The following is a 27,851-nucleotide window of genomic DNA, read 5'->3' on the forward strand; positions in this document are numbered from 1 at the left end:
AACAACTTTGTTGTTATCATATGGTAATAAACTGCTCATTTCCATATCTGTCTTTTAGGTTGAAGGCTGGAATTAACTTTATGATGGGCACATGGTAAACAACCAATACAATACATGCTGAATGAAAGAATCAGCACACAAATCACAAAGCCCTTCACAAACATCGTGCAGGTTGTCCCTTGTAAAAGGGTACCCTGTGATGGCCAGCCAGCCCTCCTCTTGCGAAGCCAGTGTGCTCAGAGGCTGGGAAAACACTTGGCACTAGCTCACTAATTGAGAAAGTGACTGATGTCAGGGGAAGTGCCTGATGTGCCAGAGACTCATTCCACAGACCCATTGCACAAACATTTATTGCGTCCAGCCAAAGTGCAAAAATCAGTGGATTCGGTCTCCAAATGCACCCCTGGGCATGAGCAAGACTATCCACCAAGAGGGGGGAAAATATTAGAACCCCTGATTGCATTTGCCTTTATTTTGTCCTTTTTAATTCTTAATTTTGAGGATGTTCCATGATATTTGTAATATGTTCATATACACACACACAATGTACACGGAACAAACGCTTAATTTTTTTTTTGAACTGATGGGATATGTGATCAAAATAACTTGGGATTGCTAGCCTAGAGCGCTGGGGTTTTAGTGATGAATAACACATGTCCTCTAATGCTCATGCCATTCACTACAAAGTAGGGGGAGGCAGATACAAACAAATAACCACAATATAACACAGCAAGATGAACTTTGCCTGCGGGAATCCAAGAAGATTTCACAAAAGAGATGGCATTTGAACAGGGTTATTTGGCTGCTAAATGGGAGCATATAAGTCTAAATTTTACATAATTCTATTTAACTCGGTGCACTTTGCACTTACTGAGGAAGGAGTATAAAGTGAATGAAGTGCAAAATGGCTAAAAAGGGATGAGCTAGAGCCGCTACAAAACTGTGGCTTCATCACCTAAAGGGATGGAGATGTGTGGATGTTTGCTTACGGTGCAAGGTAGACGTGATTTGATACAGAAATGCTAGATTTACAGTCACTTCATCATTCTTGATCAAGTTCTACCCCAACCTTTTATCTCCTCAAAAAAACCCCAGGTCTCAAGGGCTCTAGAGAAAATCCTAAGTTAATATCTGCCAATTCGTATTTGTATTTTCCCTATCTAATTTGGTTTATTTATTTTACAACTTTGTGCAGAGGGGTCAGGTGTTCTAAGTGGGGAATGTCTTTAGCCCTGGGAATGATGTGAATGACTGATAAAGTCTAATCCAAAGTCTGAGGCCAAATGTGTGCCTGCAGAAGCCTGTGTTTGGCACAGTTCTTTTAGAAACTTTAAGACCAGGGGAAACACTTCCTCGGTAACAGCACTAGAGAAAACTCCCAGAGAGTTTGCTCCTTTGTTTAGGTGAATTACTAAGCAGGTTAAACTTAACTGTCAGCTCCTTGACTGTAGGGACTGTGTCTCAAAGAGCTTGAAGTAACAGGGTGAAGCCTGAATTTGGAGCCTGCGTTCCAACATGGGGCTCTGACATTATCAGCTGCGGGCGCAAGGCAAGTCACTTAACCTCTTCGAGACTCTTTGCTCGTTTGCTACATGAGAATAATAAGATGTAAGTCAGCTTCACAAGGTTGTCGGGATCAAATCTACATTGTGTGTGAAAAGTACTTTATACTCTAAAAGGCATCTTCCAAATGTGAGTTGTTGTTATTATTCTTGTTAATGAAGTCCCAGCAAAAAGCATTGCCTGTTTGAGAAAATGTCACATTCCATAAAATACTGATTCAAAAAAGACTGACTGAGTGAATGAATGTGGAAGAGGTTTAGTTTCAAGAAACTCACTCAATGGTGATGCAGAAATTGCTTCTGGGGACTCGCATTGTTACCCCACGCCTTGGATCTTGCTAACTCCTTCCCCTACTCTCCCTGTCCAAATGAACATTCCCTCCAAGGTCCAGCTTTTATTTCTGATAAATAAACGCATGCTGATAGGATAACGGTATAATGGGTTAGCATTCTGAAAATGCCGTTTCATTTCATCTGAACCAGGGTTTTACTGACCCTGCGCCTGAACCCAGGCCTTGCGGGGGCTATTTTTGGACAGGCAGAACTTCCAGCACCTCTTAAATCATATCTCACGGCAACTGCCCTCTCCACCTACACACAGGGTGGGCCTGAATACATAAAACAGGACACTAAAACCTCTTTCTCCCATCTGATGACTAATCTTCGTCTCTGCTTTCGGAAAGGGAAAGCACCATACGTAGACTTGACCAATCCAATACATTTTCCTTTGCTTGCTCCAAAAAGAGGAGAAAGAGTATGTGTGTGTGTGTGTGTGTGTTTGTGTGTGTGTGTGTGTGTGTTCCTCCAATGACTGAGGAATCCTGAAATGAACCTCTATAAGAAACCCCTGACAATGTTCTGTGGATGGTTTTGCACATGGAATTGAAACAAGTTGGCAGGAAGAAGAATTCTTTCTGCATAATTCAAAGCAGACATTTTACTAGGGGAAAAGCAAATCAGAAATTTGCTGTCAGTCCTTGAAATTTTATTAGTTACAAAAAGTAATATATTAGCCCCTTGCATTAAATCCAGATAGGATCTACCTTTTTTTTTTTTTCCCCCCTCTCAATGATATTCCTAAAATGAATCTTGGAGAATGTACTACAAGACTAGCTCCTCATAAATTCGTAGGCCTCAGCAGTGGTGGCCTGTGACTGTGTTATATGTTATTAGCTTCTCCTCTGCTTCTCTGCAGCTCCAGCGATAAAGGATAATATTATAAGACTTGAGAATAACTGAACTAATTACATGTTCCTTCCGATGAAGAGGATAATCTAATTAAATATTTCCCCATGAGTGAGTGAGCCCCGGGTGAGTTTATCTTTTTCATATCAATTCTTGATCAAGGCTAACATGGATAATCACAAACTTGTCTGTTTGGGAATGTTTGACGTAGTACAGGGTAATCTGCAGGGCATCCTGTTGGCCTTGCTCACTATCAGCACTCCACAGATTTCAAATGGTTATGAGCACTGTAATCCAAATAAGTATGAAGCCGAAAGATGCAATTTTAAAGGAAGGGGTTTATTGAACAATTTCACTTTTTCTGGGTAAGAATTTTTGTAGGACTGGTTTTCTATTTTTCAAACCTCTAAACTTGCAATGATATATTTTAATATATTCTGGAAGCAATATAGAGATCATATCTCAGTTAACTTACATTATCAGGCTACTTAATTGGGTTTGAGGGATTTTTCAGCCAGTCAAGTTTGTGAAATAGAAAAATGGATGGACTTCAATACATAAATATCTATCTGAAATTCACTTATTCAAATTAATATTCTGTGAATTAATATGCACAGTAGCTTTTCAGTAAATATAAATGAATTTCTATCTAATAGTCAATTCTCTCACCTTTAGTTTGGTATTTCTTCTTCCTTTCCTTGCTACCAAAGGTGGAGGAATGAGTTAGAATTTCAGAAATAGAGGTCACACTAAAAATATGTAGAAGCATGAAAATTGTTACCATACTTCAATGCCAGCTACACATTCTCTCCCTCGCAGGAAGCAAGGCCATCTATATCTTTGTTGCATCTCTGACTGTTTGGTGACGGCTCTGCCCCGCCCTCTCTCCTCTTTCCAACATACCCTGTCTGGGGACCATTACCCTTTTGGCTGAAAGTTGTGAACAATAAGTGAGGTCAGCCACAGGGCTCAATGAAGAACAGACTCAATTATAACCAAGGATTAAATCTATAACTTTTACATCAGACTTGCTACAAAGTATTAAAATGTCATGAAATAGCAGGAAACAAACATATTATTTACAACATGATGGACTACCAGCTCTTGAGGGCAGAGACCAGGTCTACCTGAATCTTGTGCCCGCTCTCCAGCCTGTAATAGAAACTCTGTAAACGTCTGCTGAGTGAGGACTGAACTAGGATGACTGTCTACAATACCCTTTACTCCAGGGAGATGCAAAAGGAAGATAACACAAAATAGGTTTAGAGGACTCTAAGGTATTGGTTTTTCAAACTTTTTCGGACCTATATTTACAGCAAAAACTGTTTACATCACAAACCACACACATACACACACAGTTGCCACCAACTAAATATCTGTGTAAACCACTGGGTTGTAACCCACAATTAGAAAACCACCATATGGGATATGGAACCAAAAAAAGAGAAAACAGAAGGGACCAAAACTGCTAGTACCCAGGAAATATTACTGAACTGTCATTGTTGAAATGGTCCAATGTGTCCTGCTTGTGGTCTTTACCAGTAACTCTCACTAGTCCTTCATTAATAAATTAGTTTTTTCAGACAGCAAACACCTCTTCAATACTTATTATGTACCAGCACCACACCAGGCACGTAAAGATACAAAAAATGAAAAAGACTAAAAAATCTGACTTCCGGGCTTCCCTGGTGGCGCAGTGGTTGACAATCTGCCTGCCAATGCAGGGGACACGGGTTCGAGCCCTGGTCTGGGAAGATCCCACGTGCCGCGGAGCAACTAGGCCCGTGAACCACAATTACTGAGCCTGTGCATCTGGAGCCTGTGCTCCGCAACAAGAGAGGCCGCGATAGTGAGAGGCCCGCGCACCGCGATGAAGAGTGGCCCCCGCTTGCCGCAACTAGAGAAGGCCCTCGCACAGAAACGAAGACCCAGCACAGCCATAAATAAATAAATAAATAAATAAAATTAAAAAAAAAAAATCTGACTTCCTTTTTTGACGTCTCTCCTCTTAGAATATCTCTCAGACATATCAAATTTAACCCAGGCCAAACTGTACTTCCACATCTCCCCCAAATTTAATCTTCTTCAGTTTCTTCTATTGGAAGATATTTTTACTCAGTTTCTCAAGTCAGAACTTTGGAATCACTCCTGAAACTCACTTCTTCTCCCTCACCCCTCACATCTGACAGTGGCATCATTATGCTGATTCTTCCTCCTTAATATACTCTGAATCTGCCTGCTCTCTCCATCTCCACCTGGGTACCCCAATGACCTCCTAACCGGTCTCCTCACTTCCATGTTTATCTCATGACCCCATCCCAATTTATATTTCACTCTGAAGTAGGAAAATATTCTGAAAAAGAACTCAGATTGTGTCACTTTCCCCTTTAAAAGCCCTGATGGCTTCCTATTTCCTAGGAAGTAAAAATGCAAACTCTTTCTTAACAAGGACATACTAGTTCCTGCAGATCTGGCCTCTGTCCTCTGTCTCACACTCTCTCTCTAATTAAATTCTAGTCACACTGGCCTTTTTCATTCCTCTGAGAGGTTGACATCTTTCCCTCCCACCTCAGACTCTTTGCACGTGCTGTTCCCTCTGCCTGAATATTTTCCCCACTCTTCTCACTTGGCCTTTTTTTCATCTTTCAGTTTATCTCCAAACACTCAGCTTAAAGTATTTTCCCATGTAATTCCATCTGATTTAAAGCAATCATCACAATTTTAACTGTGTATGTATTTGTTTGCGTCTCTGATTTTTGCTTAATGTCTGTCTGCCTTCCCCATTCAAATATAAGCTCTGTGAGGGCAGGAAATTATATCTGTTTTATACACTAAGATAAACTCAACCATAGATTTGGTACATGATAAACATTCAAATATTTGTGCAATGCATGAAAGTGAAGCATTTCTTAAACCTTAGTTATTGTCACTTGATCATTTAGCCAAAGCCGTTTATCTGTGCATCGATGACTGAATAGATAAACAAAATGTCATAGGCACATACAATGGAATATTACTCAGCCTTGAAAAAGAAGGAAATTCTGACATATGCTACAATGTGGATAAACCTTGAAGACATTATGCTTAGTGAAATAAGCTAGTCACTAGAGGACAAATACCGTACGATTCCACCTATATGAGGTACCTAGAGTTGTTTAATTGTTAGAAACAGAAGGTAGAATGATTGTCAGGGCTAGGGGCAGGGAATGAGGAGTTGTTTACCGAATACAGAGTTTTAGTTTTGTAAGATTAAAAAAAGTTGGGAAGGTTTGCTGCACAACAATGTGAATATATTTAACACTATGGAACAGTACACTTAGAAATAGTTAAGACTGTACATTTTATGTATTTTTTTTACCACAATAAAAAATTAAAAATAAAAAACCCTGCTCATAGATGTTTCTTTTCTTTCCTGCTTTTTAAAATACAAAACTGTAACAATCACTGAGACTGAGAATAGAAATTTTAAAAAATAACATTAATTATAATAGCTAAACCTTATTGGACACTTCCTCTAGGTCAAGAACTATGCTAAGTATTTTATATTTACTGTTTCATTTAATCATCATTACAGCTTTATGAAGTAGATAGTATTATCAATGCTGAGTTTACAAAGAACTGAAGTACAGCAGAGTTATGTAACTTGTCCAAGATTACATAGCTAGTAAGTAGTAGAATCAGCATATAGCCCAGGCAGTCTGGTTTGGATCAGTGCATCTAACTCCTGGGTCTAGGTCTCATCAAACTAGCAGAAGGCACTCTGAAAGACTCGGTCACCTTAACCATATAAATCTTAACTCTAAGAATTAAAAATTCCTGTTTATCCAAACATTTGAGCAGAAGCCACTCATGAACATGGCTCAAAAATAACTAAAATTGTTTGACACCTTCATTATCTGCTGATATACCTTCACTATTTTCGCCTGAGTAGTAGGAAAAGTAATAACCATATCACAGAACTACTGAGAGATTTCCAGCTTAATTCTAATTACTAACAGTAGCTTGTATTCAAGAAATGTGAAACCACAACCACCACTTGTAGAATCTAAACTATTCTAAATTTTTGTGTAAAGACAAGGAGAAGGAACAAAGGCTTCCAAATCAACCAGTTACTTAAACTTCCTGAGCTTCACTTTCATCATTAGTTAATTATCTCCTGGCAAGTTGTTGAGAAGATTAGGTTAGCTAATATATACGAGGCACCCAGCACACAAAACTTGGTATAAACTAAGTGTTCAATGAATGGTAACTATTATTACCATATATAAAGGGGGGTTAGTCACAGTCTTCGATACAGGAATAGGATGAGATCGTCTTCATGATTCTTTCTCCAGTATCCTTCCAATCATGGTGGGAGTGTAGTGTAACATGTTGGAGAGGCTCCGAACCCGACCCAGTTAAGACAGCGATGGCCACTCTTCACTAGCTGAACCTTGCTTTATTCTTGTGGCTGCTCCTCCACTGATATCTGTGTGTCCTGGAATTCTTGACTAGATTCCTGCCTTGCCCAGCAGTTCTCCCACTGGTCAAAGGTCCTAGCCAGCACCCCAATCCTTGCACGGTGTGCATTTCGTGCTGATGAATCCCGGGGTCCTCAGCTTCAGGTACCATTCTTCCCCAGTGACTACTGGCCTCCCCCTGGACTGTTGACTATTTGCCACGTGGGCTTGGCCAGCCGCCTGTGCCTCAGGGTGGAAAAGAGCTGGGGGCACGATTTAGATGTCTCTGAATGCCTTTGCTTGAGTTGTGCTTTTCTCTGAAAACAGAACTCCAGGTTTCTGACATGAGAAGCAAACATACTGCACCCCAGGAGCCCTGACCTTCTGCTCCTCAGTGACTAGCTTGGCCTTACTTTCTCTGCTGGGCTGCTCAGGCCTCCTCCAGAAAGAGGAGGCTCAGGGTTGATAACCCATCTGACTGCTCTTTTTCCCATTTCGACAAAATTCATTCGCTTGCAACTCTTCATAACGCTTTATAAACATTTCTAGCACTGTGATTTCTCCTCGTTTTTCCTTCTTTGGGTGAGAAATGCCTCCAAAGCCCAGCTTTTGACACAACAACTCCCAGATTGTTTTTATAGTCCCAACGTAGTACTTCTTTGTTACAGCTCAATATTCCTAAATTTTGTTCCAAGTCATTATTTTACATTTATAAATATCAGGTTGTATTAATTGGTTCCAGCTTTAAAAATGTTCCATCAGAGGTTATTTTCTTCTATTTTGATAGTGGTTTCTAAACCTGGAGCGCCAAGGCCCTGATGTGGGCCATGTTCTGCAAGCATCCCTGAAGGACTGATGTGGAACAGAAAAGATACTCAGACCCTGGGCCTCGCTGCGTTCTTTGAAGACTGTACTGGCCATAATAGCTTCAAAGAATTTCAACAAGTTCCTAAGACATGACCTTCCCTTTCCGAAAACCACGTTGGCCAGGCTTGTCTTAATCAAGCTGTGCTTTTCTAAGCATCCTTTTACTTGATCTCCTGCAGCAGTTTTTAATACTTTCCCTACAAGTGAAGTTAAACTAACTGGTCTGTAATTTCCTGGTGTGTCCCTAAGCTCTATGAAATAACGGCATTAGGTTGGCTACCTTCCAATTCTTCCTGACTTTTTTTGTTTTGTTTTAAAACGCAGGACTGAAAAGGCCAGAGAATGCTTCCTGTCTCGCTTTCCCTTCGTTCCTTCCATGACATACTGCTCTTTCTGTTCCCAGTAGATCTGCCATTTTAATAACTTCAAACCTCTTAAATGTGTTCACTTATTATTCGTTCCTATCTCTGAAGCATGAGCTTTCCATTCTTCATTTTGACAAGGGCCACCCCCAAAAATAAGGGTTTACAATTCTACTGAATAGATTATTAATTTGAGGCACTGTTTAAGAAATGTTTCATATTAGGAATCTGGAAACGGGAGGCAACTAGATAATAATTAAGTCTGTGTTCTTACTTGTGAGTTATTATAAACACATTTTGGGGAAAGAGCTGAGAAATATGTCTACACACCCAGGAATAGGAACCAAAAATGGAACTATTATATCTGGGAATTCTAATCCAAAGTACTAGCAAAGTGTTTTTAAAATGTGGTGAAACAAATTTGATCAGAAGATATAAAATTTGCATCTTATATCTGTTTTAACTGCATTTGGTTTATTACTCTCATATCTAATACCATAAAAGTCTTTCCACATTTAATGATCTCCCAGAATTATCTCCCAATGGAAAAGCCCATTTTAATACAATATTTTAATATTTAAATAAAAAGTTTTATTTTTTACTGAGAGGAGCAAAGAGGAAAATTAATAATTATTTGTATTTGTAAAATTGCAATGTATCACATAATCTTTAGGATTGTCCAATTTCTTTATTGGATAGAATTGACTATTCTTTGAAGTAAGTGAGACATAAAAGAGGACATAAAAAACTTTCTTCTTTAAAGATGATTTTTGTTTCAGCAGACTATTGGGTTTTGTTTGTATAGTGACCCAATTTGTCTTTTCTGAATAAGTCACAGACAGGCACATAAACCACAGCCTATGTGCGGATAGAGGCCCATTTCCCGATAGGGAGGCATGACGATCACCCTTATGGAATGAGAACTACGCAGTGGAATATATAACTTTTAAGATTGTAGACTCTGATTTCGGATAAGTTGGAGAAACAACCCCCTTGCCCAGCTGGTAGTTTTTTCTTTCTAATTTATCAAAACTACAATGTCAAAGTCTGAAAATTTTACATCTCTCATAGTGCTCACATACCATGTATCAGATTTAACCATAAGAGGGATAATCTTTGCACGTATGATATACTTAGACCTCTCTCATAGGTAACAGTTCAGTTGGCTTTGAATGACCATTAATATTTTCCTTTTTGGTTTTGGTCAGGACTGAGTATACCTGCAAATGAACAGGTCAGATTATCTATGTGGACCATAAAGCACACACAAAAATAGTTGTGCATATTTAGTTAATGAAAGTGCAGCCATGAATCTTAAAGCATGGATTTTTTTCCAGTGTTTGAAATGTTTTCTCATAGATTTCCACCTTTAGGATCTTAAAGTCGTAATTAAGATATGTACATGGTTCACCTTTCCTATTTCGTATATATTGTACCATGTAACTACAAATTTCGTACATATGCGTTCAGTCTTCTCTCCCACTCCTATGCCTTTGCTTGAGCTGTTCCCTTCTCAGAGGATGTGCCTTCTCCCACATTTGAAAGTCAAGACCTATCCATCCAAAGGGGGAACAGCTTTGAGCCCAGTGAAAGAGTACTGGGTTTGTGGTAAAGTGGAAAAATCTGAGGCTATGTATTTAACTATGGTTAAATCCAAGTTCTTCAGTTTTCTAATTAGCAAGCTTCCTACCTTCTCTATGCCTCCATCTTCCCCTATGTAAGGTGGGGATATATACATTTCCTTTTAGAACTGTGATATGGGTCAATTGGGATAACATGTTTAAAAGATCAAACTTGTCAGCTTCCCTTCTTTTCCAATGCCACCTTCTCCGCAAAGCTCCTCTAGATCTCACCCTTCCCCAACCCACCCAGGCTAACAGTAACCTCACCTTCCTTTAAATGTCCAGAACACTCCATCTCTCCCTCATAGACTTCCCTGACTATTTTCTGCATTGTTACTCAATTTAACAAACATTTATTGAACACCTACTATGTGTCAGGCATATATATATCTCTTTTTCTTTTTTTTCCTAACTAGTCCTTAAGCTTCTTGAGGTTAAAGTCTTTATAATATTCATATTCCCCTCCCTCCATTGTCTAGATAGTGTTTGACACCTAGTGCTTGAACAAGAATGTACTGGTTAATTGTTTGGTATCTGGTAAAACTGGTCACTAATAATTCAGGCAACATCTGTATATCCATTCTCATATGTGTACACTTCTTCAAATAGGATTGCATGGTGAAAATTATGCTTATAAGTAATGCCAGTGTATGGGATCATAATCATATTCCTCCTCATTAAATGCTACTACTATACCTACTACTACACTACTACTATTACTATAAGAAAAATAAAGTGATAGCTAATATTCCTGAGACTATAGGCAAAGGGGAAACTTCTCTTCCCATTCCCACATAGGTCCTTGGAGTAGTTCCTGCTAGAGCAAAACTTGTTTCCAAAAAAAGAGGGTGAAGGAACACATGGGTAGCTATGTCTCTGTGGAATCACATTAGCACAAATCTAAGCAGGTTTTCAAAGAACTGTGGTTTATAAATAAATATTCTCTCATATATACAATACCATGGCTAGATGAAATTCTAAAGTTTCAGGGGAAATTACACAATTTCAAAACGAGGCTGTGTGTACACAGGACCAAGCCATCCAAATGAAAGCTTGAGCAAATCATTGTGGAATGTGGTCTTTGCTAGCCCAGACATTTCAAGTCGTTATTGGAAATATGTAATGCGGTTCTGACACTCTTTTACTACTCATGGATCAACTGCACTAGAATGAAGTTTCACTCGAATTCTCTGCTCCTAATCGACCGCAGGCTGAGAAACCAGAAAGCCAAATTGGTTAGAACTGTGTTTAAAGTAAGAACGACGAGGCTCTGATCTAAGGCCAATGAGAGTATCCTACAAATAGAAGTCAATGTAAGTGAGCGGCCTTTATAATATCTATTTTGAGTTCTCCTTCCTCCAAAATGGAGATCTAAAAGGAAACAGAACTCTATGAATTTCCCATGTAACATAAGTAATTTTGTTGGATTCTCTTTTCTTCCCCCATCGCAGAGTTTCCTTTGAGAAGGAAAATATAAGACTTCCTAAACAGGCATCTGAGGAATTCACCTATGGCCACTGTCCTAGTTGCTACAGACCATGCAAGATTTTAAGCAGAAATAGAGTCAAGAGCCGGCTGTCTGCATGCCTGGATAGTCCAGAGGTCCCCAAAGAGTTTGGCTTGTGGGTCTCTTTCATGGCCACACTCCTAACTGCCTTGGGGCTCTCAGTAGGCACTGCTTGTAGCTTTTCACTTCTCTTGGGAAAAGGGACCAAAACGGGTCCTAAGTGTGCAGGGACTGAGGTGGGATACATGCCCTTCTTCTCCAGATGTGCATTCTGGCCTTGGCTGATGCTGCCCAGGAACCCAAATTTGTTTTATGTTTTTGATCCATTTTTGCTACAGTGATTGACATGAATGCACGTCTGGTGCACCCCAGGTCCATCTCTGTGGTGCTCCTGCTGCCTTCCCTTTTCTTCTGGAACCATTCAGAAAAGGGTATGTGAGCGGGTGTGGGAGGTTTATTGCCCAAATGCTCCACTGGAAGAATGCAGGGGAGCCAGATGTGAAATGGACCTCCCCTGAGTGAAGGCTACGAGGAGTCACAGCACATATTGGAGAGGAACGGCTTTCTAACCGAACTCTGGATTTGTAACATCGGGCTATCCCACAGCCAAGTCAAAATGCCTGTCCACATCAGATGTCAAAACTGGCCCGTTATCATCTCTGATTTTCACTGAGCAACTCTGAAGAAGAAAGAGTCCTTTGGAGGCGGGGGCTAATTGATCCCAGGCCTGAGAATTGGACATGGATTTCTATGGCTACTTCAGAAGAAAACTTCCAATATTTTAAATCCAGGTACCACATAATGTTTCAACTGGGGCATGCACATGCAGGACATCATAACAAAAGCTAGAAGGCTCATTATTTGACTTCATCAGTGCAGAATGAGTTTGCCATGATAGCGAGAGTAGTGTAGCAAGAGTTAATGCTATAAAATCCACAGTATTGGCAATTGTAAATAAGTCCAATGGAACTTGTTCAGATAGTACTTCAGGCAACACTACAGAGTCCATTATGAAATCACCCAAGAACCGAGACACATAAAAACTTTATTAGTTATCACTGAAATAAAGTACAAACAAGTTCGTCTTGAAAGATCCCCAAATCTTTATGCTTTCGGTCTGCAGAGTCATAAAATAGTGCCTGACAAATTTTAAGTGATATTCTAATTAATCACTGGATTTTTATAGTTTCTTGGAAGCTGTAAATTGGATATTAACAACACAGCATAAGAGGAAAGCCCCTGTACTGAGCCTGAGTTCTAAGTCCTTTGCACAAACCCACTGGTCAGCCAGGCCAGACTTTTGCATCTGCTAGAAACGGAATGGACCATTAATCTGAAGATTATCCTTACTTTCACACTGATTAAAGTAGAATGTAAAATGGACACAAAGTTCACAAATGGATGGAAAATTATTCCAGTTGTTTCTCTGTCATGTGCAGGAAGCACCTTCTGGGGCATTTTTACGTTGTTTGGTAAAACTAACACTTTGTAATACACTAATAACACAACCCCCTTTAATACCATCACATACTCAGTAATTACCATGAAAAAGTATGATCCAACACTTTCGTATACACACATTTCTGATTTATATTCTTCAATTGGATACAGTGACAGTGTAGACAATCTGGGGCAATTTTGGTCCTAAAGGGGGATTTTGTTAAAAGGGAAGCAGATTTTTTACACACTCACCATCAGGAACAAACAGCTCCAACAATGAGTGGGGATTTGCTTTCAAAGAATGAATTAAATTTTTAAAAAAGTGACTATAAAATTATTACTTCAATTCTTGTTTTCTAAAAATTACAAAAATCTCTTCAATCAATACGTTCACCTACCTCATAATATAAGGGTGCACTACCGCCTACAGGTTTCTTTGCCTTTTTAGATGTACTTCCAAAAAGTGCACTTGTTCCATTGATCTGTAAGAAAATTCATCTATAATGAAAAAGAAAGGCTTTCTTAAAGAATCCTTAGATATATGTAACTTTCAAATACCTCGGTGACTTGAGGGGTTGGGGAACCTAGCAAGGAAGAGATAGTCATCAATTAGTTCAAATATTTACAGTCACTTTGGCAAGCTGTTAGTAATTATATGAGGATGTGCCATCTGACAGAACTTTTCTGTGTTATCATTCCCCTCTAACCTCTGACAGCTAGGATTCTCTGGAGGCTTCATTTTTCCGGTTAGTTATGGGCTTCCTTGGAATATTAAATAGTTTTTTTCTTTTATTGTTATTGAGTCTTTTATTAAATAATTCCTCACAGAACCTAGCATGGAGCCTCGTATGACCTCAGACATTTTTGTTGAATGAATGAATGTTGAAAGGGCAACATTCACTGACAAAAACATAATCCTTCCAGATTAGATGATTCAAATTTATTCTAGCTAAGTGCTTGTGCAAAGTAATGCACCAAAACTTGCCAAACAGCCCAAGAATATAATAGTTTTATTTATTTCATTATTTTATTCTATTATTTTAAGAAGAAAGTCTCCAAGGGGCTTAGGGGTGGGAAGAGACAGGTACCTGCTGGAGAATGTCTTGCCAGGAAACCAGACTGAAGGGTCTGCGCTGAGGAACTTGGACAGCGAGGGTGAGGGCTCGAATGAGAAGTTCGTCCTCAACTCGGTTTCCAACGACAAAAGCGATGTAACTCTTCCAGTCATTCTGTGACAAAATCAGAAGGCATTAGATTCTAAGTACTCCTGGCTAGGTAATTTTGTATCAAAGGATTCCATTGAAGAGCAGGATAATTGTCCTATAAACCTTACCTTTAAAGACAGAGTGGACCTTAGAGTGTACGTGGGTTTCTGATTCAAGCAGCCGCAAGGCGGCAGTATTGTGACAAATTTCATGCAACTTGCCCAAAAAGCAATTTTCTTGAGAAACGAGGCCTTTTATTTTAAGGAAGACAATTAAAAAAAAAAAAAAAAAAAAAAAGACAGGCTTTCATTAGAATGCTGTGCAAGAATAATTTGGTGTTGGAAAGTAATAGTTCATTCATATGTTACAAATGTACATGAAGATACAATCTCCAAGGCAGAAATCTTTGTTTTGTTTCCTGATACATCTTAAGACTCTAAATACTGCTAGGAACATAGTAGAGGCTTGATAAATATTTGTTGATTGTTGGGTGATATTGAACGAGTTGCAAAATGGGCTTTTTTATAGGAGGTAAAATTCAATCCCAGAGTTTTCGTAAAGCACAGAACTAGAACACATCTTTTCCTCCTAATGTAACACAAAATTCTCATTGCTAATTCACATATGGGTTCTTTCCACTGTCAAGAAATAGGCTGCAATATTAAACTTGGACATGAAATTCTTTGTCAAATAGTGTAAAGAAATAAGTTTCTAAAAAACAATATTCTTATTCAGTAATCCCTTTCCCTCTATTATAATTTACGTTGGGAAGAGGCAATTCTCTGGAGGAGATTAAGAATGGAATTTACTGACTTTCCCATTGTGTGGTGCTGAGGAAGACCAAACTCATGCAAATCAGGTCTAGTGCTGCTGAACACCCACCACCTTATGGGAAGATGGACCAAGCAAACATGATACAGACAACAGGAAAGAGAGATAATAATAAGGGAGGGCACTCTGGCCCTGTGACCTCTTTAGACCTTAGTTTTTCCAGTTATAAAATAAAGGGGTGGGACAGGGCAGGATGTAACCTTCCCTCTAGTTCCGCTCCAGAGATCTGATACAAATAGAGTAAAACTCCCCCTTGGTCAATTCCAAAACAATGTCTAAGAGGATTTGGAAAGACTTTACACAAATTTAATGAAATGCATAATTTTACGTGGTTCTCTCTGGTTTCTGTCCAATTCATAGTCAGGGTAATGACAGAACTAGAGTATAGATGGGAGGAAAGACCTTAGTACAAATTCTTCCTTACCATCAAAGGTAAGGAGGAATTTGTCCTTAAACTTAAGAATTTGTTCTTAAACTTCTCTTACTTCTCTCCATGGAAACTCACTAACCCTAACTACCTAACAAAACCCACACAATTTTCAATGCTGTCACCAAAACAAAAAACACACATAAAAGCATAAAAATGTCTATTTAATCTACAAAGTATGTATTTGTGTTTGCACACGTGTACACGCATGCATGTAGGCGTGGCTCTGTGTTTCCCTCTGTTATACTGAGTTTAAAATCTTTTTTTGTTTGTTTACTAATTCACCATAGGAAGACTGAGCATCTGTTTTTCAAATAGCCTGATTCTGAAAAGCAAGTATGATATTTGTAACACAGTCTTCTGAAAAAAAATTCCATGATCACAAAATGACCTTTCCCCACACTGGATGCCTTTCTTTTCTCTTGTCTGCTCCCTCAGTCAAACCTGCTATTACAATCATCATTAAAGAACAAAAGTCTTTCATTCCATAATAAAGTAGATGTGGTTCCTGAACAGTCAATACCTTGAAGTTCCTGTCAGTTACAGTTTTCAGCACTGAAGATTTTAATGACCACCTCTACCCCCTTATCCCACTCCCTCTTGCAAATTTCCTTGTCAATATTCAAAAGCTAATAGTGGGACTTTCCTGGTGGCACAGTGGTTAAGAATCCGCCTGCCAACGCAGGGCACACGGGTTCAAGCCCTGGTCTGGGAAGATCCCACATGCCGCTGAGCAACTAAGCCCGTGTGCCACAACTACTGAGCCTGTGCTCTAGAGCCTGCGAGCCACAACTACTGAGCCCACGTGTCACAACTATTGAAGCCTGTGTGCCTAGAGCCCATGCTCCGCAACAAGAGAAGTTACTGCATTGAGAAGCCTGCGCACCGCAACAAAGAGTAGCCCCCCCCCCCGACGCAACTAGAGAAAGCTGCACAACAACAAAGACCCAACGAGGCCAAAAATAAATAAATAAATTTATATAAAAAAAAAAAAAGCTAATAGTGACAAGCAATGGCTGCCTCTCAGCTCTTTGGGGGACAATTCAGAAAGAGGGCATCGTAATCCACCATCTACGCATTAGTATCTGGTATCCAAGATGGGCATTGACTATTTCAGTCCAGAAAAAAGGGGTGGGGGGGGAGGAGGAGGTAGGAACTAACAATTATTGAAATCTGCCATGTGCCAGGCATATGTTATCTCATTGAATCCCTAAGTAATCCATTTAAATAGGGGCACTAATACTTTATAGATGCAAAACCAGAGGCCCAATGAAGTTAAACACCTTGTTCAAGGTCATTTTGGCAGAACTTCATGGAGACCACATACATGGCTCACAATTTGGTGATCGTTTCAGAATAGTTTTGAGAGCAAGCCTTTAGGGTCAGAATGCCTTTCCATAATCCTTAAATTGCACCTAATGGCTACTTTGGCCACAGTAAACCTAATAGAAGAAGATTTAGATCACATGTTAAAGTGTATAGAACCTTCAAAAACAGATGAATGTATTAAAACCTTAAAACGTCTAAGATTACTTTTTATCAATAGTCGTTTTACAAAGGCTAAAAGAGTTTGAGGGAATTTCCCAAGGTTGTCTCTCTCTTCAAGCCCGTTGCTCTTGCTACTTTGCACTCTAGGAGTGTATCTTAACATAAGATCAGTTCCTCTGATTCTTGGCACTGTACTGAAACTTATGGGCTCCCTGAGATCACCCTGAGACAGTCTGCCTGCATTAGAGCAGGTCCAGATTTGTTCATGTTCAGAGCTCTCTACAAGGCCCATTGGGAGCTGGGCCACGTCTCCCCATTGGAAGGGGTCTCAAGAGTCCAGCCCACTTTCCCATCTGTACTCTCTAGCCCACCAAACTCCTGCTCCAAAAGTTAGATCTATTTGACAAAATAGGACCCATGGAGGACTCTGTTGGAGCCGTGGATTAGTGTTTAATCACATTGCCAGAACCCAGTGAAGCATGAAATGGACTGATCAGACAGTAATAACGCAGAGATTGCTTGCAGGGAAGGATGCGCTCACTGGCATGTTGCACTAGGGGGCAGCGAGATGCCAGGAAATGCACAATATTCTCATAACGGAGAGCAAAGTCACTTCTCTGTGTCTAACTAGGGAGACTCGTTAAGTAAATGACACTCTGCAAATATAACTTTTGGGCCTTTTTCTTAGTATTTCAGGATAAGGGTAGATGCCAAATCTCTCCTAACTGGCAGCAGTTTTAGAAATAGGAAATTATTTTGGAAAACATTCAACCCAATTTAAATTTGGCAAAATACTATTAAAATACACCCTTCCACCCATATCGCACTCCAACATGCAGCTAAACACAGCCTTTAAATTTCAGTTCACAGGGCAGCAAGAGAAACGAGTACAGAGAAAACAAATGTTGACCAGAGGGGAGAAACGAAAGCATATGGCACAGAACCTGATTCATCACACTCGTGAGTCCTGCAGGGCTCCTACCTGTGTGTGAATTTGTTTAAGACAGTTCAAGAAGCTTGGGTGTAATTAGTAGCATAAGCCTAGAGAAAGAAAACATTAATCATTTCAGGAAAACTACACACTAGATGTATCAGTGAAGGAAGAGGGTTTTAGTCTGGCATACCTCAAACACCTTAGGAAATAAAATCAGCTTTCTATTGCCTGGAGACATCTACTGTACATGGTTATTGCTGAGTCTTGCCCTCTAGCAGTTATCGATAAAATCACTCAAAGGATGGAATGAAGTCGTGTATGGACACAATCCATTACCTTTTATTTACTTTATCAGCCTCACCTAATTTGAAGCCTGGCAGGAGGGCATCCTAACCTAAACACTTACACCCTAGACTTCTATGGCAAGAAAGTACTCACGTAAATGCAGAGAATCTGGCTGGCTCACGGGAGCCCACTGTCCCAGAGACACAGGGTAGACCCATAACTATTTTTCTTTCATACACTGCAAAGTCTCCAAATTTTACTTAGGCGTTCCTATATTCTAATAGAAGTACCAAAACCCTCTCAAAAATAAGTGAAACATTGCACAGGGAACTTTATTCAATATCCTGTGATTAAACCATAATGGAAAAGAATATGAAAAAGAACGTATATATATGTATAACTGAATCACTTTGCTGTACAGCAGAAATTATAATAACACAACATTGTAAATCAAAAATACTTCAGTAAAATAAATTGACAAGTGAAAAGTAGCTTTTGGATGATGAGAGTGAGATTGCTTCCTTCTATTAGCACAAATAATCAGCTGATACAGGGGAAGACAAGGGCAGACACGTATGTCTGCTCTCTTCTGCTGCCTTTGCTAGCGTGTCAGGGGGTCTGTTGCCCTGGATGATCAGAGGTGAGATTCCCACGGTCATCTACCCTGAACTGATCAGAGCCTATAGAGCTGTATGAAGCAAAAGCCCCTATAAAAGCCCCAAATAAAATCAATGCAACATTGAAAAAGTCAGGTTCTGTCAAGAGTTATTTAATACCGTGCAGATATGCAAAGCTGTACTTTGTCAATATTCTGCTGAAAGGATAACCTTTTTGTTAAGTAGATTTACTGCCAAATGGACAGGGATTTGTGAATGTCTTTCTCATACCGGGTTTTTCCTTCAAAAGGAGTCTTGGATCTCCATCAGCAAAGGAGTGTTAGTATGGGCTGTTGGCCAGCAGAAGAAATATTTTTATTACATTGAACTGGCTGCTCTAATCGTATTTGTTAAAAAGGGATTCTAACTGTAAAATGAGTCGGAAATATGTTTTTAAAATGGGTACACATTACGTTAACAAACAAGAACAATATAAAGGACCAGGATATGCAGTTTGACTGTCTTTACTAAATAAGTTCTCATTATAGACTCTCCTTTAATTATAGGTTCCTCACAATTTATTATAAAGACTATTCTTTGATGTATCATCATCATGCTGTTATAAGTGCTCCTTATTTAGGAATTAGTTCACATGGCTGTCACATTTTCTCAACGAGATTGTAAGCTCTTTAGGTTGGAAAAATTGTTTTATGTGCTTTTGCAGCTCATAGTGTCCAGTAGTGAATGGAAAACAGAGCAAGGCTCTCTATGTAAATATCTGTTGTTCAAGAGAGAAGATGCTTAGAATGACAATTTTGACCCTGGGAATCATAAGGCACTAGCATGTCAGGAAACTGAGCAGGGCATACATAGCCTTGAAGTCCTTTGGGAGGAAAACAGACTGTATCTGATCTAACATGGTTCATACCAGGGTCATTAACAAGGGTGTGAAGAGTTAGACCCTGTTAAGCCATTCCTCTGCTAAAACATGTTTCCTGGGAGTGACTCAGACTAGCAACCAGACTGGCAACCAGGGGAATGAGGCATCTCTTCCTGACAGTAGGGGAAAGCCAAGGACTCACATACACACATGTGTTGATTATAAAACCATTCCTCCCATCTCTTTCCTTCTTCCTTCTTTCTCCCATCTCCCATCAAGAGATGATGTCCTGCTCCCTCTTCCCTTCCACCTACTGCCTACGGGCTGCAAATTCTATGATTCCTTTCTCTTTCAAGACCCCTTTGATATTCTTAGAGCTTGATTCTATGGTGGAAGGTATCAGGGTAGGGTGGGGAGAGAAGGAGCCACATATAAAATGAGCCCTCTAGGTCCAGAATCTGAACCTGACCCTTGCCCCCTGCAGCAACACTACCACCAGGTCTGTCTACCCTGATCTGACCTCGCCCAAGAGTGTGCTGGATCTGACTGCCCACAGCTCTTCCTGACTCTGTTCAGTGGGGCTGTGTTGGTAACCTGAAACTTGCTGTGGTGGGAGCATATAAACTAAGGCAATGGCAAATGCTACCAATAAGAGCTTTCCTCCTGGAGAGCAGGTGATTAAACATTTACCAGCACACTGAGGGCCCCCATCCCAGGAAGGCCTGTTGGTCTAAGGCTGACTTAGAGATGAATTTGATTTAAAAGGCCAAGGCTGTCTCTGCGAAAATACTGAGGGCAAAGCAGATTCGCTCCATCTATTGCCCCTCCCAACCCCAATACACATTGTGCAGCAGTGTGCTATGTGAATTCATAATTAAGTGTCTGCTGATGTTGTTTCAGGTGTGGCCCAGCCTTAAGCACTATCCTTCAAAATGGGCTCTATAAAAACAGGTGACAAGGTAAGGACAGAGAGGTCACTGTGGGAAGAGCAGGGCCAACCTACTCCAAGGTTCTCCTTTCCTCTTGGCCACCTCAGGGGTCTACTTCCACACGCAGGATCTGAGCACTGGGGTCATTGCCATGGGAGGGCCCCAGCACCCCTTGCCCATAGGTGACGAGGCTCCCTCATATTTTGGTGGCCCCTTGGAGAAGCACAGGTCATTGTGGCATAGTAATTAAGAGCCTGGACTCAGGAGACAGAATGCCTGTTTTTGAATCTCAGCAAACCAGCTGTGTGTCCTTGGGCAAGTCACTTAACTTCTCTGTGCCTCATGTATAAATGAGGGTAACTACAGTACCTACCTTTTGGGATTGTTGTGAAGATTGAATGAGACAATCTACAGAGAATCTTTCTGAGCACAGCACTTAGCAACAATCATAGCCATCATGATGGATATTATTTTGGGGGCTTCTCCTTGGGTTAGTCATTAGAACAAACATGGTTGTTCCATACATGCTGTTTCAAGCGTGGAAAGTTTAGGGGTGAATGAAGAAAAAAAAATTCAGACAGAGTATCAACAGCTGCCTCATGAGTGACAGTCAACTTGTAAAATAATTTTCTCTTTGATAACAATAAACTTGTTAACTAATGTATTTTTAAAATATTTTAGGTCTTTGGAAGAGAGGCCAAAAATCATGAACACAGGATATTTAAAATGCTACAGGTAAAGAATTCTCAGAGCTGTGGGAGAGGATGTGAGGGCGAGGCAGGAGGGAACTTTAAATCCTTTTGCACCTGGTGCAGGTTTGTCAGCGATGTCAACCCATCATCGACTGTGAAAAGACATCAATTAGAGCTAAATAAGGAGTACAGAGGCTGACTAAGGAGACGATGAGTTCTGAGGTAGCCACACAGAGGACCAGCTACCAGGCTGATTTTCATTAGAGATGGGGACCTGCTTACTTGGTTTTAAACAAATAAGAACTTGGCTTTGAAATATATCAGGTAGGGCTAGTTCTTAAAAACAAAAGCAAAGTGACTGAAGTTTATTCTTGATAGAGAGCCTTAGTGCATCCCTCTCTCCAGATAAGATGGGCTACCTGACCTGCTGCTATATCCTGGCTTCCCTGGGCCCTTACAGGTGAATTTCTAGAATTCACCATCCCCTTCTCCTGGGTAGAATAAAATTTATCCACATCACCTCCTATTCAACTCAGGGCCTTAATAGTTGATTTTGGCAACTGGATGAATAAATATACTTCAAGGCTTTACTGAAATTTAGTATTTAAAAAAATACTTTAAAAAGTATTTTTTTAATTAAAAAGTACCTTTTTCTTTCCAAACTATCTTCATTTTCTAAAAGGAATCCCAGTGACTCCTGGACTAACTCAAAGGGATGCCCTGCTAACGAGAGTCTTTTAGGCAGTGGGCTGGGCCAGTGTAAAAGGCTCCCCTAGAATCATACCACCTGGATAACTTCCTACTTTGCCCATGTGCCTGGCATATAGTAGCATTCAATAAATGTTTCTGGAACTTAGCAGCCAAAACCACACACTAAAGAGAAGTTTTACACATGCTTAGTATGAGAATGCCAACTAAGTATGTGGCATTTTATCGGCTACACTCAGCACTTTGGAAGGAACCATGTCTCTGAATCACTGAGCATTTGAATGAAAGGAAGAGCATATTCTCTTGACGTTCAGACAACACTGTAATGTCTTATATTCACTGATGAGAACTCAGAAGCCTAGAAGCATCTTTACTGTGTATGCACATACTACCTGTCTGGCGTTCCTTGTCTTCATGAATATCAAAAGTGATCACTAATTAAAATTACTGAAGTTCTGGTGTAAAGATGCAGAGCTCTGAAGTGGTATTGAACTCTGCCTCTGTAGTTTCTCTGCTAAATGACCTTGGATCTATCTTTGTGACTCAGTTTTCTCATTTATAAAAATGGGGCTAATAATAGAAACTTCCAAAGGTTGTGGGAAGTCTCTAATGATAAAATATATATATTGAAGCATTTTGTGAATTGTAAAGCTACATGCAAAGGTAAAATATTAATGCATGCAAAGAAAAGATTACGCTTCTCCTTAGAAAATTTTGCAAAAAATGGGTTAAAACAGGTGATTATTTCTGTAATTTTGAATCTGGATATGTCCTGAGGATCTTCTTTGGACAGTTTAGCCTCTGAGCTTAGGCTGCTTGATTGTTTGTCTTTTGTTTTTCAGGGTTCTTGGCTCATCCCAGCAATCTAGTACATGAGTCTAATTCGGTTTTGCTCCATGCATCAGAGAGTTTTAAGACAGCTATTAAAACACCACATGGAAAAGCTTTGCAGGGAATTCTACTCCACAGAGAAACCACAGAAACCACTACACACCTTAACTATCTCCCCACCCCCAGAGTTGGCTAAAATTACAGCTCCATTATGTTAGTACAATCCAACCAATTTTATTGCTTGGAGCAAAATCTGAGGTCCAAAATGAACTTCAGAACATAAAAAGTAAGGCAAACCTCAAAAGGAAACAAGCTTCTTTGGGTTTTCAAACAAATATTACATATCAGAGGCATTCTTCTAACGGAGGAGACCAAGCAAAGCCAAGAGGAGTCCTGCTAATTGCTCCACGAATGTAAAGTTGGAATCAGGGACTCACCCCAAAGAAAGGAGATCTCTTTTCATCATCAGATATTAAAGGCTACAACCTTTCATCAACTCCCTCCTCAGACATGAGACCCCTTTGTGCCTTCCTCGAGTCCCTTCAGTGTTGAATTACTATCTTCCACGTTAAAAATTAAGATATATTTTCAAGACTCAATATGAGCTCATTAGTTATCCTAATTTAGCCCTTTCCTCTTTTTTTTCCCCCACCTTCCTTTGTCTAATTAAATGGCATTTTTTTCGCTAAGCATTGTGACATAGTCCATGAACTCGTATGGCTTTGGCACTACAGCTGCACAAAGGAAACAAAATAACCAACCAATGCTCTTTCTAATGAGCCATCCATGCTCCATAGCTGCTGCTTGGTTTGTTACATCTCACTTGTCATTTGTTCACTACAAAGCCACCGATACAGTTTAATTTCTACATTCATCTTGAGTGAGTGCGGAACACCCAAGGATACTTCTGACTATCACAAGGATATAAGACCGTCCTGATTACAAGCACTCTATCCTATTTGCCCCACATTCAATAAAATGTCTAAGAAATGCCAATATTTTGGTTACCATATTTCATTCCCCATACGGTCTCTAATACCTGGAAGCAGAACAAAAATTCTTTGTCTGACAACCTGCTCTGATTTTTAGGTCTAAAGCTATGGTCTTCAAATTATGATGTGGGAAAGAAGGGACATCCAAGGATGATCCCAGGCAGTATCCGATCTTCTAGATACCTGAGTTTGTGTCACGTTAGTAGGGAACGATGAGACTATCCAAACACTCCCTGAGGGTGTCAGAAAAACTATGAGCGTGTACCTTGAGCAAGAAGTGTGGTAGAGAATCTGTGTTCTGCCTCAATTCAACAAAAAAAAGAGGCGGAGTTCAACTCAACCAGCATTTATTAAATTACTCTGGTTAAATGTCCGAGATGTAACAAACTGTAAAGGGTACCCAAAAATGACTAAGATAGGAGTTTGAAAGTGAGCAAATAGTGCTTATACATGAAAATAAGTTCCTTAAAAGGTCTTTTCCTTGTGCAAGCTACTTGGCCACCCAGTTGCTTTGACTGGCCTGTCAAAGGAGTTAGGGTGCGTTGCTCCCCAGAGCTCGTTCTGTGCAGCAATCCTGACTTTTCCAGCTGCCCAGGACCCAAGAGTTGCTCCAGGGACGCAAGAGGTGATGGAGATCTGCCTCTGAGTGAGGAAACTGGGGTAAAACCTCCAAACCGTCAAGTGAAGGGTTAAATGTATTGATCGGTACCAATCAATCCTAGTGGGAGGGCAGATTGGAGTGTGGGTGGGTATCTGAGGCAGTTCCTGAGATCTTTTTCCTAGACTGCTTGTAATTCCTTCAGATCTCCACTCAACTGTCCCTGTTGTAGGGAAGGGTTTCTAGGAAGTGGACAAGGTGAGGTGAAGGAGAGCCAGGAGGGGAGGTGTCACTGAAGCCAGAAGAACAGTGGTGTATGGCGTCAAAGGCAATTAGAAGGTTACCATTGACCTTAGCAAAAGCAGTTGTACTTGAGTGAAACTGCTTCCTGCTCATTCCTTCACTCCTGCGTATACGCCCTCATAATTCACATATCTCCTTTATAATATGAACCTCACATGGTTTAAGGACCACATGGCAATATATTCTAAGTTAATGATTATGATAAATTTCAAGCCCTAGACCTGGTTATGCTTATTAATGTTCCCTAGCTACATAGGTACATGGAGTCTATTTATTGGTTACATCAGGGCAGTAATTCATTATAATTAGTCCTTTCCTATTGATTCCCTAATATAGTCCTTACAATAGCTCTTTCAATGTTATAATGAAAAGACCACTGGATTTAGTATCAGAAAACCTGATCATTAGTCCTGATTACAACCACGTGGTCTTGGAAAAACACTCATGTACTCAGAACCTGGACCTTAACAAAATAATACTTACAGTAGGGAGTCATTCATTCATTCAATAAATATTTACTGAGGAGTTACTATGTGTCAAACATTGAAATGGGCATTAGGAATAGAATGCATAGGCATAAGGCATAATCACTACCCTTAAATAGCATCAGCCTGGGGAAGAAAAATCCACAAATAACAGAGAAAAGAGATTATAGTTAAAAGTATTTCATAAGAAAGTGCTGTATAAAGTATCCATTTCTTTTATTATATTGTTTATCCTAATTTATTCACTAATAACTTTTGCTATGTGGGTACCTATGCTATGCTGGAAATGAAGGATGCAAAGATTAATAAGACAAGGGAAATTAAAGGAAATGAAATAAATCTGTATTTCTCAGCATGGTTAGACTTCAAAACATAATAATGAATTTAAAAAAAGATAAATTGCAGAACTGGTAAGTACAATATGGAACCATTTGTATAAATTAAAAAAATCATAAACAATATTACATAATATTCATGGATATAGATAAATAGATACATAGATAGGCTCAGAGGATATGCATTCATGACAGTGTGTGCTCCTAGGAAGGGAGAGAAAGGAATGGAACAGGGGCTGGGGGTAAGGACAAAGTGTTCTTCCATTTTTTTCCCAGTGTTTATTTAAAAAAAAAGAAAGAGAAACTAGCAATTGTCATGATGGTACAAAGGTCCTTGTTATATTACCCTTTGTGCTTTCCTGCATTAAAAAAGAAGGAAGTCTCTGCTCTCAAAAGACCCACATTCTAGTAAGGGAGGCAGATATGTGCACAGTCATAACGTAAAATGATACGGGTTTTACTGTAGACCGCATCTCTCCCTGCGTCTTATGTCCCTGCCTCATGGGCAGATGCCGCTTGAAGAAAGAGTCGAAGGAATTCTTTGCCTATGTCTCTTGCTTGTCAACCTTCTGTCTACACAGTGGCCACACCTCCACCTCCTCAGAAGAGCAAGGCTCTCTTGCTTAGGTTTCTTCCCCTTTTCACATTTTCATCTCAGTATGTCCTTCACCAGTCTCAAGAACTTGCTCCTTTTTCTCAGGCTGAGGGAAAGATTCTGATCCTTTCTCTTTTGTACTAGAGAAAATGACCCACTTTCCTTTGACCTGCCTTTCCAGATTATTCCATCAATCCTATCTCTCCCCCTCCAGTTTTCAATCCCTTCCTCCCCTCTCCTCTCTATCCCATTTCACAAATGCACAGCTATCTTCACCTAATCCCAGTCTCCCTGCTAACCATTCTCCATAGGATCTTCTTTTCTCCATAGTCAAACTCCCCAAACATGGGACCTAGCACTTGAGGCCCTGGATCCTGATAAGCCACAGTATTGCTCCCACCTCCTTCCCTCACCTCCACCACCATTCACTCTATTGAAACTGCATCCTTTAAGATCACTAATTGTGTCCTCATCACCAAATATGGTTGCCTTGCCCTGTTCTCCCTAGATCTCCATAGGTGGGGACTTCAAATGCCACTTCGTGCCCTTCTCCCTGGCCTGATTTCCATGACACAGCACTGTTCTCATTCTGTCTTTATTCCTTTGGCTGTTTCTTCTCTGACCATCAGGCTCTTTCCTTTCTTTCTACCTCGTAAATGAGGACCTTTAGATATTCCATAGAATTCTGTGCTCAACCTTCTGTTCTCCTGCTGGCACATTCTGTCTATTGGATATTCTAGGTCCTCCCACAGCATCCACTCCGCTTCTCTGCTGACAATCCCTAAGTCGATGTCTCCAACCATGGACTGTGCATTATGGTCCGTGGACTTCCTGATGAATTTCTACTTTGATGTTCTACCATCATCTCAAACTCAGAACGTCTGAAAGCTGAGTCCTTTACCTCTCTGTATACCCTAAAAACAAAACAAACAAAATCCCCCCATTACAAACAATAAGAATCATCCAAGTTCATTTAACTGAATTTGTCAGTTTCTGAGACTTTCCATTTTTCCCAGTCATCATACTTCAAATCCTCCCTCATTCTCCTTTTGTATATGCAATCACAGTTACTTTCTTTCTAGAATTTCTTGGATCTGTCACTTCCTTTTTATTCTCATGGTGATTCTGCTAGTTCAACCTATAACTACCTCAAACCTAGACCACTGAAAATACCTTCTACAGGGTCTATTCGAGCCTCCAGCTTCTTCCATCTCTAACCTATTAATTTTTTCTAAGACATCAATTTAATCATTTCACGCTTCCCTCACAGAAAGTATTTTAATTGTCTAACTCTTAGACTCTAATGGGATAAGTCCAAACTCTATCTTACTAGAATTCAAAATCCTTTACATTCTCTTCCCCACATATTTTAAACACCGTATCTCCCATTATTTCTAAACTCTCACAGCTCTCAAATTGTTCTATGTAAGTTCTTGAGCCTTAATTTTCCCATGTAAATGGGAATAATATTTTTAGAGCTGTTGTGAGGATGAACCATGATAGTGTGTGTAAAGCACCTAATCCAGTGCCTAGCGAGTGGTTAATTATGTATCACAAACATGTCATGTGTTTTCTCAGCTCTCTGTTTGCTCGGCATGGTCCTTTTATACAGAATTCCTTGCTTCCAGGTGAAATTCCTGCTTCATCTGTGGCTCTTTCCCTAAACATCTCAGCCCAACAGTGACCGCTGTGTCCTCTGCTTGCCTGTGAAAACTCATTATCAGTACAATACTAGTAACATAGTACTTACACT

General features: G+C 40.0%; 1 protein-coding gene across 1 annotated transcript in view; it reads right to left on the reverse strand.

Moving 5' to 3' along the window:
* Window positions 1-27,851, reverse strand: part of SPAG17 (sperm associated antigen 17) — a 222,063-nt gene that overhangs the window by 182,213 nt on the left and 11,999 nt on the right. Inside the window, 2 exon segments of the mRNA XM_036865025.1 lie at window positions 13,383-13,466; window positions 14,073-14,213. Of these exon segments, the coding sequence (XP_036720920.1) occupies window positions 13,383-13,466; window positions 14,073-14,213 (225 nt within the window).

Source organism: Balaenoptera musculus, chromosome 1, assembly GCF_009873245.2.
Source record: "Balaenoptera musculus isolate JJ_BM4_2016_0621 chromosome 1, mBalMus1.pri.v3, whole genome shotgun sequence".
NCBI classification, from domain to species: Eukaryota; Metazoa; Chordata; class Mammalia; order Artiodactyla; family Balaenopteridae; genus Balaenoptera; species Balaenoptera musculus.